Source organism: Diadema setosum, chromosome 4, assembly GCF_964275005.1.
Source record: "Diadema setosum chromosome 4, eeDiaSeto1, whole genome shotgun sequence".
NCBI classification, from domain to species: Eukaryota; Metazoa; Echinodermata; class Echinoidea; order Diadematoida; family Diadematidae; genus Diadema; species Diadema setosum.
In genome coordinates, this window is record NC_092688.1 from 34,098,465 (window position 1) to 34,113,765 (window position 15,301).

The 15,301-nt window shown below is 39.6% G+C and overlaps 1 protein-coding gene across 1 annotated transcript in view; it reads right to left on the reverse strand.

The window, feature by feature from the left end:
* The window catches only part of LOC140227171 (phosphatidylinositol 4-kinase alpha-like), a 57,558-nt gene extending 44,966 nt beyond the window's left edge, over window positions 1–12,592 (reverse strand). The window contains 15 exon segments of the mRNA XM_072307601.1: window positions 612–715; window positions 911–1,190; window positions 1,991–2,073; window positions 2,076–2,294; window positions 2,794–2,894; window positions 5,063–5,257; window positions 5,893–6,056; window positions 6,255–6,258; window positions 6,568–6,769; window positions 6,772–7,037; window positions 8,542–8,614; window positions 10,064–10,149; window positions 10,718–10,811; window positions 11,558–11,686; window positions 12,500–12,592. Coding sequence (XP_072163702.1) covers window positions 612–715; window positions 911–1,190; window positions 1,991–2,073; window positions 2,076–2,294; window positions 2,794–2,894; window positions 5,063–5,257; window positions 5,893–6,056; window positions 6,255–6,258; window positions 6,568–6,769; window positions 6,772–7,037; window positions 8,542–8,614; window positions 10,064–10,149; window positions 10,718–10,811; window positions 11,558–11,686; window positions 12,500–12,586 — 2,087 coding nt within the window. The 5' untranslated portion in view covers window positions 12,587–12,592.
* Between the last annotated feature and the right edge of the window lie 2,709 nt (window positions 12,593–15,301).

Here is a 15,301-nt window from a genome sequence, read left to right on the forward strand (position 1 = left end):
AAAAATGTTCTTGTTCATTTGCCATTCCATATGGTGGTTGATTCTAAATTTTCCAGTCCAATACCTGCAAAACATTCACCTCCAGAACATCCACATATTTTGATGTGTAGATGGCACAGATTGCTAATATTAAAGAAATGGGGGGGGGGGGGGGGAGGGGAGGTATACACAGCTGCACACCCTGAACTTTTCTTAACCCTTCAACAATGCTTGTAATCCATCCAAACTTGACCTAGTTGTAAAGTTAGCACCTCCACTCCGGTGTCAAAACATGCCATGGTGACATAACAGGGATTAGCCTAGGGTGATTAGGTAATCTCTATTCATTGGCAATTGCCTGTAGTCTTCAGACATCAGAGTCAATTGGTGAACACAGCACAGCAAGGGTTAAGTGAATAAATAGGGACAACACGACATGATCGTTGATGTCCTTTCTCCTTGAGTCATGGACCATTATGGGCTTGTGAAATAGTCTTTTCAACATTATAAATACAGCTTTGTCTTTAACACCTTAAAATGAATAGTTTACTTTATGAATAAGTTGATAGATCCTCTAAATGTATACTGAGCTCTTCAGAGGAAAGAAGCAGATTGTCTGTCCCACAACTCACCTGTATCTCTGAGAGGCCTGGGAGCTGTTTGGAGTGTAGGCAGATGATCCAGCCTCAACACTGATCTGAATAAACATGTTCATCACCTCCTGTGTGACTGCGGGCTGTCGAAAAAATGAATGCAATAATAGCAAATGAGAAATAAAGCTGCAGAAGACTTTCATCAGCTGGGGAGATCATACAATAGGAGATTCAGGCTCCTACCAACCTTCGGTCAACCATCCATCGGTCCAATGATCAAGAAACAAGCAGGCAGTTCTAGAGAAATGGTGCAATGAAAGAAAAGAAGAAAAACTCACATGTCCGGAAAGCACAAGGCAGCCCAGCATGTCGACGATGAGGACGTCGAGGGAGGAGGGTGGGGTGCAGAAGCGCTGCTGGAGAATCTGCTGGACGCTCTCGATGGTGCGGGGCGTGTCGCTCATCACCACGGCAACGTGGCCCATGGCCAGGATGGCGTTGGATGAGATCAGGGCCGAATCCCGGTCGCTGGACTCGGCGATGTACAGCGCGTTGGAGACGGATGCCAGGAAGGCTTGGATGCAGTCTGGATCGTCTATGAGGCCTGCACGCAGGGACCTGGGAACCACGCATTTCCCTTACATTAATATGCCATTGGTGCCAAGCATTTGTTATTGCCAACTATCTATACTTATCTTAAAAACTCTTATCAATACTTAGTTTTGTTTCCTGCCATGCAGTAGGAGAAGTTTAACTCCCTATCCCCTTTTTTGTTACATCTTTTAGCATTTCTTGTGAGCAATTTCAGCATACACGTAAAGCTTTTAATTTCAAGAGAACCTGCACAAACATTTTAATGGTGTGCTTGTCATCGATTATTTTCAGTTTCTCATTATGTAAATTAGTCTTCAACTATGTTCACTAGAAATGGGTGTCACTTGAGAAAACAAAAACAACAAAATGAACCAGGAGGAACCCCACTACTACTACCCCTGCCACTACTACTACCCCTGCTACTACTACTCCTACTACTAGTACTACTTTGTTACTATTACGAAGTCGATTACCACTTCTAGTGTTACAACAGCTTATAATAATGCTATGTATCCGTTGATTGTATCGTACATGCAGAAGACAAATTGTAAGAGATCAAAAGTGATCAAAAAATCAAAAATAAACATGTTATTCATTTCTTTTTTTTATTACAAATGTATATCAAACAATTTGGTTTGACAACACATAATTGTACCACTGTCCACATCCACATCAATGGTACAATGTAGCAGGATGTGAATCACCCTCATGTCATCTCAATACGCATTTACTATGTCACAGAAATACCAATTTTTTGAATACCAAATTGAACCACTATAACTCCACTGCATGTATCAACCAACAATACAAGATCCAAAGCCTACCTGCACAGGTTGGCCATTGCAGTGTTTCTCAGCCTCGCAAAGGGGTGCAACGTCTGGTCCCCACCTCCTCCTCCTCCTCCCCCTCCTCGCTTGCTACCGCTGCTTCCCCCTCCTTCCCACTCTTGGACCGCGTTGAGCTGGAGTCAGAGACCCGTATTGCCGGACCCAGCGACTTGCCGCTCTCAGCGTTGAAATGCTTCTGGAGCTTCACCAAGATTCGCGAGGGACCCATGAAGAAGTCCCGCAGAGAGCTGGTCGTGGCGTGAGCGACGGTCGGGAACTTCTCCGCCAATGTTCCCAAGCCCTGTGGTAACACATGAGGATTTTCAAAGGACTTGTTGACATCAAAACAGGATCTACATAAGTCACGAGTGTGGCCCTACTATTTTCTTGTTTCATGAGCTCAGTCTGATTGAATTCTTCAAGCAAAATATGTAAATGGAACATAAACTTGAAAATTCAATTGTAATCAATTCTAGCTTAACGTTCACTGCCCAATAGCACAAGTCTTTCTTCGTCCTAAAATTCTCATAAAAAAGTGAAATTCCTGGGCAAACATGCGAATGTTATGACGGACATAAAAAAAAGGTATATATCAAACATCACATTATCAAGTGTACATTAAACTGAAATACTGCTATAATGGTTCAAGAACAGCAAGAAATACTGACAACATAAAACATACTAATGAAACAAGAATACTCCACAACAGTTCTCTGACTTGCTTGACAAGCATAAATCTACCACACCACCATCAGATGTTAATAGCGAGGTCACAGTCTCTGAGGTGAGACCTTTAATACCTGAAGAGCACACAGGAAAAGCGGCATGTCGGCTATGAGTTGCTTGGTGCCAGCACTGGACTGCAGCTTCTCTGAGAGTTTTCCTATCAGATTGTCAGCCCCTGAAAAACAAGACATATGAAATTCAAAATACATGGATGCATGCACCCCCAACTAAATACTTGTAATACTTTTATTGTCCGAAAATGGAAATTCTTTTTTTGCCCAATTGATCGTGGGCCCGGCAGCCACTGAGCAGCGCCAGATCGACGTTGCTCTAACCTTTCAACTGTTGAACAGCAAACAAGGTAGCAGCAACTCCATCTTTTAACGTTTTTTGGTATGACGCGGCCGGGGTTCGAACCCACGACCTCCCGATTGTGAGGCAGCCGCTCTACTTACTGAGCCAATATGAATAATTTCTGACTCATTCCTTTAAGTTACAGATGGCATTAGACATTTAGAATCTAATTCCTACATCGAGAACAATTTTCATTCAAGACTTCCAATTTTTGCATGTAATTTGCATCCAAGGGCCCGTGAATATCAGACAGAGCAGTAACTACTGATTTTGTTCTTGTGATCTAAAGCACGAATCTTCTTGAAATACTTAAAAGGCTGAAACAAAAGGAGATTTGATCCTCTCAATCTTGTGTACACTGTCTAGTTTGTGCAAATTGGACACACAGCTGATTGAGACATTCCATTGATTATGGAATATACCAGGTGTAGGGGAAACATTCAAACACATATAATACAAAATAAAGTACTTAAACTAGAAAGTCGCTTTGGCGATGGTATGCCTCCGCCATAATGCATGATTTTCCCATAGGTCTAGACAGTACATGTGGACAATGTGTGATTACATTTTCACAAAATTGGCAAAATATTGAAATGACAAGTTTGTCACAAATGTGTTGAATGTTCACCTTCCTTGACCTAGTTTAATTGGATGAATAGGAGAGCATGTATCTAGGGATTTAAGGACTTTTAACTCGACTTTGACTCATTCATACATTTAGGCATTCAGTAATTTTCAAGGTACAGGTGTGGAGAAAAAGTGCAATTTCTGAATTGAATAGTAAATTGTTACCATTTTCATCTGGCCCTTGACCCTAAAATTTGTAAGATAATCACTTTCAGGTAGAACATGCATAATATGTACTAAGTTTCAAGATAACTTGAGCCACTTCCGAGATATGGAGGAAAAAGTTAGTTCAGCACTTTCACTTGATCTTTGACCTTTTGACCTTTGAGGCAAAAAAAGAAGAAAAAAAACTTTCCAGAGAATTCTATTAGGTTACACATGTATGCATACACCAAGTGTAAAAAAAAAAATAACCCTGCTGGCATTGCATGATAGGAGGGAAATAGTAAAATTTTGAAGTGTTGCACTTGACCTTTGACCCCTGACCTTTGACCCCATGAACCTCATGAACCCCATGAAATATACTATGTTCTATGAAGATACCTTGAACAATTTTCCAAGGTATGGAGGAAAAAAAAAAGAAGTTTTAATATTTTACTTGACCTTTTGACCTTTGACCTTTGACCTCATGACCCAAACTTTCACCAGAGAATCTTGACTGGGTAATACATGTATACACTAAGTTTCAAGAAAATATCTTCACGTATTCAATAGATATGGTGGAAATAGTGAATTTTATGTATTTGACCCTGACCTTTTGACCTTTGACCTTTGACCTCATGACCCAAACCTTTCACCAGAGAATCTTAATTGGGTAATACATGTATACACTAAGTTTCAAGAAAATATCTTCAGGCATTCAATAGATATGGCGGAAATAGTGAAATTTTATGTATTTGACCTTGACCTTTTGACCTTTGACCCTTGAGCATGTGCACCCAAAAGTTGATAGGCACAACTTCACCCCCTAATACACATACATGCCAAGTTTCATTAGGATACCTCAACAGGTTTCGATAGTTACCTTGTCCACAAAATTCATTACGGACGGACGGAAGGACGGACGGACGGACGGACGGACGGACAACCCGAAAACATAATGCCTCCGGCACCACTTCGTGGCGGAGGCATAAAAATAATGTTTTTGAAAACAAATGAATGTGCCATATTAGGTGATAAACAATTTATTTTTTTTGCGAGCTTAACATAAATATTCAAAAGCAAAGTAGACTCACTGATTTTGCCGGATGCCTTTTAACCTAAGCTACCAGCTGACAAAAAACCCTTTCAGAGCCTCAACAATTTTTCATGTTTAGCATTTCAATGCCTCACAAGCCATGATTAAAGCATGTTGCCACTGACCTCCTTCATCACTGGCAGCCCACACCAGGAGGTCCACACAGGTGGCATTGGCCTTCAACGCCAGCTCACGCGAGTTGAACTGGCACGGCCCCTTGGTGGCGCCTTCCACGCTCAAATCCTGCAGCTCCGTCTGGCCGGACAGGAAGAGCTCGCGGACGAACACGTGGACTTCGCTTTTGAAGCTGTCTGGCAGTGCTGTGAAAGATTGGGCAACATTAAAATAATATTCCAAAACAACCAGAATCATAGCTTTTTAGGGCGAAGTTGCCAGGAGTAGTAGATCTATTCCAATGTAACAGATACACATAGATGTCATATTCATAAATCACTTTCTGACAAACAGCATGAAACATGAGCTCATATGACAAAGACTATACTGTAAAGCATGATATATTCGCGGCATGAAAATTCCGTGAATTGGAGCCGACTTGCCACTGGCATCCATGGCATACTGTGTAGGCAAAAACTTTCACGTACAGTTTAATTTCGCAAATGTTGCCGCTCACGAAATTCGCGTATTCGCGAAATTCGCAAAATTAAAATGCACGCGAGCATTCCTTGTTTTACAGTATTTGTTTTGATTTTTTTTTGTTCTACTTTATGAAATACTGCATAACTAGCCAAAATTACACTAACAAGATACAGCACCAAACCACAGAAATTTGGTCTCTGGAACTAGCTATGAGAGGGAAAACAGGGGTGAGGATAAAATAATTTGCTCTGTGACAAAAGTTCCTTGGCCACAGCTTGAACCCTAATAACCCATAGCAAAGTCAGTCAGTCCTCAATGGGTTAAAGAGGGAAGGAAGGCCGAGGACTGGGCAACTCACTCCGTTGCTGCTGCAGCAGATGCCTGAGCAGGGAGACCAGCACCACGTTGGTGACCTCGCTGAAGGACTTGTAGGGCAGGGTCTTCCTGGGGCCTGGCTGGAGGAGGAACTGGTTGGCTATGCTGTCCAGGGTCTGCAGAAGGCTGCGGGCAATCATCCTCTGACTCTGGGTCACACAAACCCAACACGAAACAAACATGAAATAACAGTGACATTGTAGCTTCAAAAAACGATTTTTGTGTGCATTTTTCTATTTCTATTTTTGGGTAGTGAAAAACTGTTAATCTTATTCTGGAGGATGCATGCCAATTTGATATATGTGGTATACACTGAACAGCTAAAGAAAACATGCAAGCAAGCACCATACTTTGTCAAGAAAAAAAAAAGCAGGAAATAATTGACAAGAATTTCTTCATATAAAATGTATACGATTGTTAGCTTGAAAAAATAACTTTATCCTTGGGGGGGGGGGGGGGGGGGGGAAATCCCTTGTACAAGGACACTGATGGTAGTGTGGTACTGTAGTTGTGTACCTGGTTCCAGTGACGTGGGTAATGATTACATTGTAAAGCATGACTACGTGACGGAGAAGATGATACACAAAACAATAATGAGAACAAGCAATACAATCACTGGGTTAAGATAACTGGAGTGAGAAAGAAGTAAACTCACGACCTTGGAGAATCGCCTGAAGCTGTTGGGCAGACATAAAGAGGGACGACACCAAGGACTTGCTGGGCCTGCTCTCACAGGTGTCCTTGTCCACGCCAAAGCTGGACGCGACGACGGTCAGCAGGTGGCTGGGGCCGTCGCCCCCATCTCTGTCTCCGGGACCGCCATCCTCGGCCGTCGGCTCTGCAATCCGTTGACCCCCTTCCCCTGGCTGGTCGTCGCCGCCGCTGCCGCTGCCTGGAACGTCTGCTTCATGACGGGTGACATGATGAGTCGGAAGGAGCTGTACATGGGAGACTCGTGGGCCACGGGCTGGGAGATGGAATCCATGGCGGCGGACGACGAGGGGCCACCGACTTGCTTGGCAGGGGGGTACATTCGACACAGGAGCGGCCTGTCCGGGTCCGAACTGCTCCGGCCGATGGCGCGAGCCATGCCGAGGAATGCCGGGACAATGTGCTTGCACAGCACAACTTGTAGCAGAGGAAAAGTGTGGGAATGTTTATGAGGTATGAATTTTGAAAATGCAGTGGCTTGATTAAGGACATGAAATCAACATCTAATAATTTTGAGACTGTAATAACCTCTTTGTTATACTTGTTTCTCACATCAGACACATTCTCAAACAGAGTTGCACAAATGAATGTGATTTATAAACTTTGCTTTCAGAGTAGTCTTAAAGGCTTTTCATGCAATATCAGACATGTCAGAACAACACTAAAGATGATTAGAAAATGCAAGTGACAAAATAAAATTTTGCACAAATATGCCTATTGTACTATCTCTCCCATCAACAGCAGGAAACTGATTTACCTGTAAAAATTTTGAGGTATTCAAATGTCAACACTGCCAACAATAATGCCCAGTAGCGTAAGTCAAAATCGGTGAGGCCTTTTTTGCACTTTATTGGCTTGAATACTCATCTCTTAAAGTGAAAACAAAGTTCTGGTAAGGGCCTGAGAACCCGTCTGGCACCATTTCATATTTGCTTGCAATATATCGAAAGAGTCTACAAAGAAACTTACCTGGCTGACGCGGTTTGCCGGAATGATGAGTCGTTTTGGAGTATTTTGAGAAAAATAATAAAAGTCGGTAGACCGACTTTTATTCCAGAAGGCTCCAGACTAACTCGGTCTCAGGGAAAACTCGACCCTATTTCAGACAATTTACACACAGTTCGTGATCGCGATGTTCATCAGTACTCTATAATACTACGGGTACCAAACGAGGCCTTACTGAGCAGACAGGAAAGTGCGTGCTAATCCTGTACAAAACAAATGGACAGCGCGCGGTCCTCAAGCCTATAGTATACGCACATCACCTCAGTTGCTGAGACGCGCGGTCTTTGAAGTTTTTGTTGTTGTTTATCAAGCGTCTTTGATTGTTTTTAGAGGTGCTTGAGAGGCGCACACTAATTTTGCATGCGCGCCTAAGAGGTTTTTGATGCGCGCGTTGTAACAACTCGGACCATTACTGCGAGTAGCCAGAACGCAACAATGTAGTTTATACAGGGCGCTCCCATATGCATAGTACAACACTGTACAATCCAGAGGGACAGCAATACAGCTCATCCCGCCGTCAAGCAAAGCAAGGCCGAGTTATCCCCGAGTCCGAGTCTAGCCTGACCCCGTTCGGGTAAGTTCTGAGACTGAACGTTTTTGGTTAATATTTCCCATTTTCGTCGTTACCCATCGAATATCTTGTTATTACAGCGTTATTCGGCACATTTCCTAGGCATACGTTCACATTTTGGAGCAAAATTTGACAACTTTTGCAGGCGTACCAGAACTTTCTTTGGGCTTTAATGCTAATAACAAAGAGATAAACACAAATCCACAATTGCAAACATATCTTTTCACAACTTATTCTTATCACACTTTTTCTTTCTTTTTTTTTCTTTTTTGCTTCAAGAAATGCAAAGTAAGTTAGACTTTCACACTTTACAGTCTAGCGAAATTTCTTGGAAGTGACTCTTACCATGTGAAACCTCATTTGGTTGTTGACAGATCCGACCAAGTGCCTGAAAGGCTTCAACCACAGAGGACAGAATCTGAGGAGTTAAAAAAATGACAGGAGATAATCAAACATTTCACACATAGAAAATGCTGACAGGAACTCTGGTGTGATCAGCATTTCCAAACGAGAAAATAAACAAACAAACAAACAAAAAACACAAAAAGAACACCACCAACCAATCAACCAACCAACCAAAAAAATAAACAAACAAAACATAAGAAATGAAAAGTCTACATTGACCTCAGAATCAGCATGTGAAAGATAATTGCTGCACAACATGAATTTGGATTTCTGTGAGTTCACAGGCTTGCAATGATATGGGATGCTGAATGCTCTTACGTATTAAATTCTTTAAATCGTTAGCTAAATGTATGATGATATGAACAATACAGTACTCAAGCTACTATACCAGCATTTCCCTCCAAAAAAAAAAAAAAAAAAAGAAGAAGAAGAAAGAAAGGCTTGCATTAAACTCGCAATCTATGAATCAGCACGGGGAGATAATTGCTGCACAACATGAATTTGGATTTCTGTTAGAGGTTACATGCTTTCAATGATCCCGATGCCGGATGCTCTTTTAAATATGACAGTGTGTTAACTTCTTGAATTTGTGAACTATCAAATGAACAAGATCTAAATTACAGAATACACTAGACTACTTAACATCAGTCCATGAAAGATGCATTTGTTTTTGTTTTTGTTATAATGCGATCAAAACAAAAGCATGGCATCTACAATAGCATACTTTAAATATCTAGCACTTTGCAATGAGACTCTACAAAGGTCATATTCTAGTGATCTCAATTCTTGCCAACAAGTCTTCTTTGAGGTTGAATCGATTTTCATCAGACTTTCACCATTTTCCTACCAAGACTCTGAAAATTCCATAGACTCTGCACAGAATGTACACTAGGTTACCATTAGAGCCCTTTCATACTCAGCTACATGACAAGGCATCCATTCTACATGGCAAAAGAGGGGTTCCTATTCAACCCTTCATGTGCCCACAAGACATTTGGCTTTAACTTGCCAAACCTTTTCATCATCACCAGCACTCAGTAATCCCTCCAAACTTAAAATAGATGAAAAGGTAGCAAGCTCACTCAGGTGTAGCAATGTGCCTTGGTCTATACTAGCAGGAAGGCCAAGGCGACACAAGAGGGATTAGGAAGATTAGATCTCTATTCTTTATCGACAACTCGCTTCCAGGCATCTGTGCCCATCAATGAACATAGCACCCCAGCCTGCATGCTTATTGGTGAATGAACACAGTGAGGGTTAAGACTACATCTAGCCATATTATGACACATAACATACATACAGTACTGCAGCACCTTCCTTTCACTCAAATGCATTACAGTTGTACTTCACTCCTTTACAATTCCTCAATTTGAAAATCATATGAACATCGTACATTTTGGCATTTCATTGGTGAGACATGTATAAATCATAACGTATAAAAGGAGCCAGAGCGTGATGCTACCTTATCTCCAGAAGATTCGTCCTTTGTAGCAATATCCGAGAGAAGAGTTGTGATGTTGAATGCAAACCGCTCACTCATGGGTAGCACTGTCAAAGGGGCAGCGAAGACTGTTTGTTAGAGCATGACCTTGTACATTTCTTAACAAACATCACTATGATATCAATCAGACTTTAATAACCAATACTAAAAGTTGTGAACAGCACAAGCAAATAAAGATCAAAGCCTCATTTATACTCGTAACCAAACGACTGTATTTGTAATCTCCAATAAGAATGTAATGTCCAATCATCATCATCATCATCATATCAATTACCTTTTGTGTGTGATGAAGAATTGTTCTAATACTTTTTAAACTCTTTAAGAGTATAACTATAACACTTCACATTCCTTAATGAACAACACAATTCTGCCACACAATGTATGAGCTTATGTAGCAATCTGTGAAAAGGAGTGTATACCCATGATGCACTACATCAGAGAATCACTCCCTGCATACTGATTTTCTTTCTAATCTATAGAGGAGTGTAAAATTTCTGCACAGTAGGATGTCAGTCAGTGTGCACATGGAAAACTGAACTATGAAACAACAATTAACATATAATCTTGGACTTCAAATAATATGTAACCTGGGGTCAATGACAAGTGAGGGTTTACCATCTGTGGCTCTGTATCCACTTTCTTCAATCCACTGTGCATTGGGCAGGCACCTCACAAGGTCAATCAGGTAGGGAACCAAATGCTCTTTGAACTGTTGAAGCACAAATGCAACATAATGTGAGGAGACTGAAATGGCACACAGACTGCACAAGGGAAACAGTATCAGTGCATTACACCAAACATAACATGTGTCTTTAAAACTATAACATTACTTCTTGCCTACAAGTGGTCTTTTAGATAAGCATTACCTACGATGAATATTGGACATGGGAAGAAACAAAGCACAGTAGTGTTAAAAATGGTATGTAGTGAAAAGTGATAAACTAAAGATTCAATATGGTTACAAGTACAATATCAACAATTAAATATATGAATAAGATTCAGACATCCCTCATAAAAATACAGGTATCCCAAACAAATAACCCTCCCTCCCCCCCCCCCCCCCACAAAAAAAAAAAAAAATTGAATTAAATACCAGTGATTAAAATGCTACATAATCTACAAATCAGGATTAGGACAAGTAAAAAAGGGAACATTCAGTATGGACACGCAAATTCCAAGGAAATGTTTTCTTGTTGGCCGACTTCTATGATGTCTGAACGGAAGGAGAAAGGTAAGCTGCTGTTTTGCTTTTGGAAAAAATATGTTGGCCTTGATCTAGGTCTAGTTCTTTCCTTTTTTTTCTTTGCAAGTATGTAATGATCAATTAGTGAAGCTAGGAAAAAGAAACAAAAAATCCTTCAAACTATCCCCAAAAGCAAAAAGAAAGAAAGAAAAAAGTTTGATCAGCAAGTATGTGTACCAGCAACAAACTTGGTTGACATAAATTTACTGTACCTTCAGGCCAGATTCCAAGAGGAACACACCCAGGGCTACCATACCATCCTGTCTGCGCTGATCGATGCGACAGATACCCCCACTCCCCAGCGGAGGGATTTGGGGACACATCAACCATAGTTGCTGAACCTGCAGAATAAATATATCTACCCTTATTCTTCACAGACCATAATCTCACTAGTAAAGTCAACTAAAACTAAAGGTACAACACTTTGCACTGATGGCGATGCACTGTCAAATAAACTTAAAATACAATGTTCTTTATTCTCATGATTATGTGAATTTAAGTATTCTAACATTTCTACATTTATTTATTCTTTTTTTTTAATACAATCGGTGCAGTGCTTATCACATTCACAATGTTCAGATTATGGCATAGGCCTAAATCTAATTTTTACATCTCAGCATCACCATCCTTTTTACTTTTTAACAGGAATAAACAGCCAAGTAACTGATGTTTGATGACTGATGTTCTTCAGAGAGTGCAAAACATAAACAGATATCACTATCATCAGCGATCAGTTGTAAAATTACTCAGATTCGATCTCAATCAAGAACGAAAGAAAGAAAGAAAGAAAGAAAGAAAGAAAGAAAGAAAGAAAGAAAGAAAGAAAGAAAGAGAAAGAAAGAAGAAAAAAAGAAAGAAAGAAAGAAAGAAAGAAAGAAAGAAAGAAAGAAAGAAAGAAAGAAGGGGGAGTAGGAATGGGGTCTTCCAGTTCATGATCAGCCACTTCTTTTCGACCTCAGCTCACATCATTAGTTCGCGTTACTCACGTCCCGACGCAAAAGCCTACGCATTGGACTACACAAAACTTCTTGCGTCAAATCTGATACGCTACTAAAGCCCGTACAATATATCTCGAGATACAGAGATTTACACTTTAAAAAATTGCACATTATGTAAATCATCATCTTTACGTACGAAAAAATTGACATCATTACCTTTTCCCATTTCACATCCTCCAATTGAGCGAGTGATCTAGCCAAATGTAGCACTGTTTGTGGGAAGATACCTCCGTTTGGGGCCATTTTGAATCAACGCCCTCTAGTGACAAAATAAAGGGTGTGTCTCTAATCAAAAATCGATCCCACATCCCGCCCACAAAATCGACGCAGTCCTAGCTATAGAGCATGGAGCTCCAAGTAGCTCCATGCTTAGAGGAATATTCTCTGTTTACAAAGGCCTGGGCTGCAGAACCGCAATCGACGTCCAATGCTTTTTTTCGCCACGAAATTTTAAGAGCTTCTAAGTAAAATTATTACATTATGATTCAAGGAAATTGAGGATATCACTTCAACACTTGAGTACATTCTTCTTTTTTTTTTAATGGAAATGAAAGCAATAATTATAGTACAATAATATACTAGTACAGCAGAGCTGCAATTTTAAACCAATTCTTCAAAAGAAATTCTCATATAAGTAGGATTTTTGTGTTTTGTGTTTTGTGCATGTGCTTCTTTGTTGGTTAATTTATTGTTATTATTATGAACAGTGATAGGCCTTCAAATTTCTGTCAAGTAATGGAGATATTTTGAGCACATATAGTCTCTGTGTTTCTGAACTGGATCAAGGGCATTATTTCTTTGTGAAATTCCCTTTTACATCGTCTTGATCTCATTTTATACCACACTGCTCTATCCCAGTGGCGGATCCAGAGGGGGGTGCACCGGGTGCGCGCCCCTCTTTGAATTAATTGTAAAAACAAAGGAAAAAAAAAATGGGGGTGGGGCTCGTAAAGGTGCACCCACTTTAATTTTAAGGCGGCTCACCTTTTGGGAATTCCTGGATCTGCCCCTGCTATTCCATTCGATTGTCTCCTTTTATAGAGCTTTCATCTTAAAGATCATGAGAGAGGCGCACTTATTAATAGCCTACATTAAAACTACTATATAAACATAACTTTTGAACACTAAGGGTCCAATTTTCCTTAAACTTTTACTATTAACTGCATAATTGTTTCACTAATCTTTAATTGCTATTCGTTGAATCCACACAGATCTACATATGGGGCCTATGCTGATGAACAGAGGGATTTCTTTGCAATGAGAGCAAAGAAGTGTTAAAGATTTTATTCCACGGTAATGGGAAATAAAAAAAAAAAGAAGAAGTGAAAACCTTGATTTGTACAGCATATCAGCAAAGCTTGCTTTCATGTTGGCACATTTGCAGTTTTATCTGTGAAGTTAGTCCCCAACAATTTGGCTGGTATACAAAATTCAATCTTTATTTTCCCAAACCTAAACTCCAATGGAGGAATTGTGCTTCCACTCACTGTAACTGATAATAAAAGCACAAACTCTATGAATTACAAAGGGAATGCTTTTTCTCAGAATTGCATGATAGGCCTCATATGGCCTTTCCTGATCCGTCACATGCTATGTATGTATATTTTTTCCTCTTCTGTTTGTCTTGTAACATTATGTTTTGGTTTTTTTTAACATGTGGAATGAAATAAATCAAATTGAGATGTATTGCATTGGTATAAAAATTTGTGACTGGTCCAAAACAAATTAGAAAAAATGGCGCAGTTAAATGAAGCAGTAAGTTCAAGCTGGTTTCGATAAACTTTAAGTACCTTAGACATCAGCATACATTCTCCTTTCTCTATTATATCTTAAATTGAACTACATCTTGAAAAAGATTATCAGTGTTATCCCAATATCTACTTATTTTGCTAAAAGTTTATTTGAGATGGAAGGATGAGGATAGATGAAATTGTGATGTACACCAGACTGGGCACAGGAGCAGCTTTCTCCTTGTACATGTACATGCAAAGTTGACACTGTATGCATGACAAAGCAAGTTAAAGATTTGATTGATTAGATTTGAATTTGAGGACTAGATAGGACCTACATGTAGGTCAAAAGAAATAGAAAGTTATCATGTGTTTGTTTTCTTTATGTCGCTTCAAAGTCAAAGAGAAATAATTCTACTCTTAAATGTCACAGTCATTCAACAAAGATGGATGGCTCTTACAAATGGCTTTTGTACAATGAAGTACAGTACATGTAAGCTTGTATTCCATCCTTCAGTGGTTAAATAAATTTTAGCCATCCTGTTGATAGGTCTTTCATCCAATCACAACAAATCCTCGACAGTCAAAAAAAAAATTTCTACTATCACCCTCTCTTTGTTTTGCTCTCTTTCTCCCTCTCTCTCACTCACCCTATCTTTCTCTCTCTCACTATCTATCTATCTATCTATCTATCTATCTATCTATCTATCTATCTATCTATCTATCTATCTATCTATCTATCTATCTACATTATGCATATCTCTATCTTTCTCTGGAGCTCATATACTGCAATTTTCCTTTACTTTCTCTTGATTTCTCAAACTCTCCGTAAATCTGTTCTGTTTAGCCATCATTTACAATCAGTCTTTTCATGTCACGTTGTGACTTCATACCAGAGTAAGAACAACATAATGATTGCCTATGAATAAATCTCTTTTAATAATCCAGACTCACAAACATACAGTGACCTTTATTTTTGAGACACTTACATATATTTACAAAAATATACAGAATATTTACAATATGTATGCATGAATACTGTTCAATTTGATGTAAATGATCCAAAAATCAAGTCAGACAACTGAATTCAAGTTCACTTCACTTCAGTTAATTTACACTGCCACCTGATAAATATGCATGACAATAAAAGTGAAAATAAAAAACATAAGATTGTATACTTATGTGAAATGACCTCACCATTTGCGCTTTATCTTTTTTTTTTGATAGT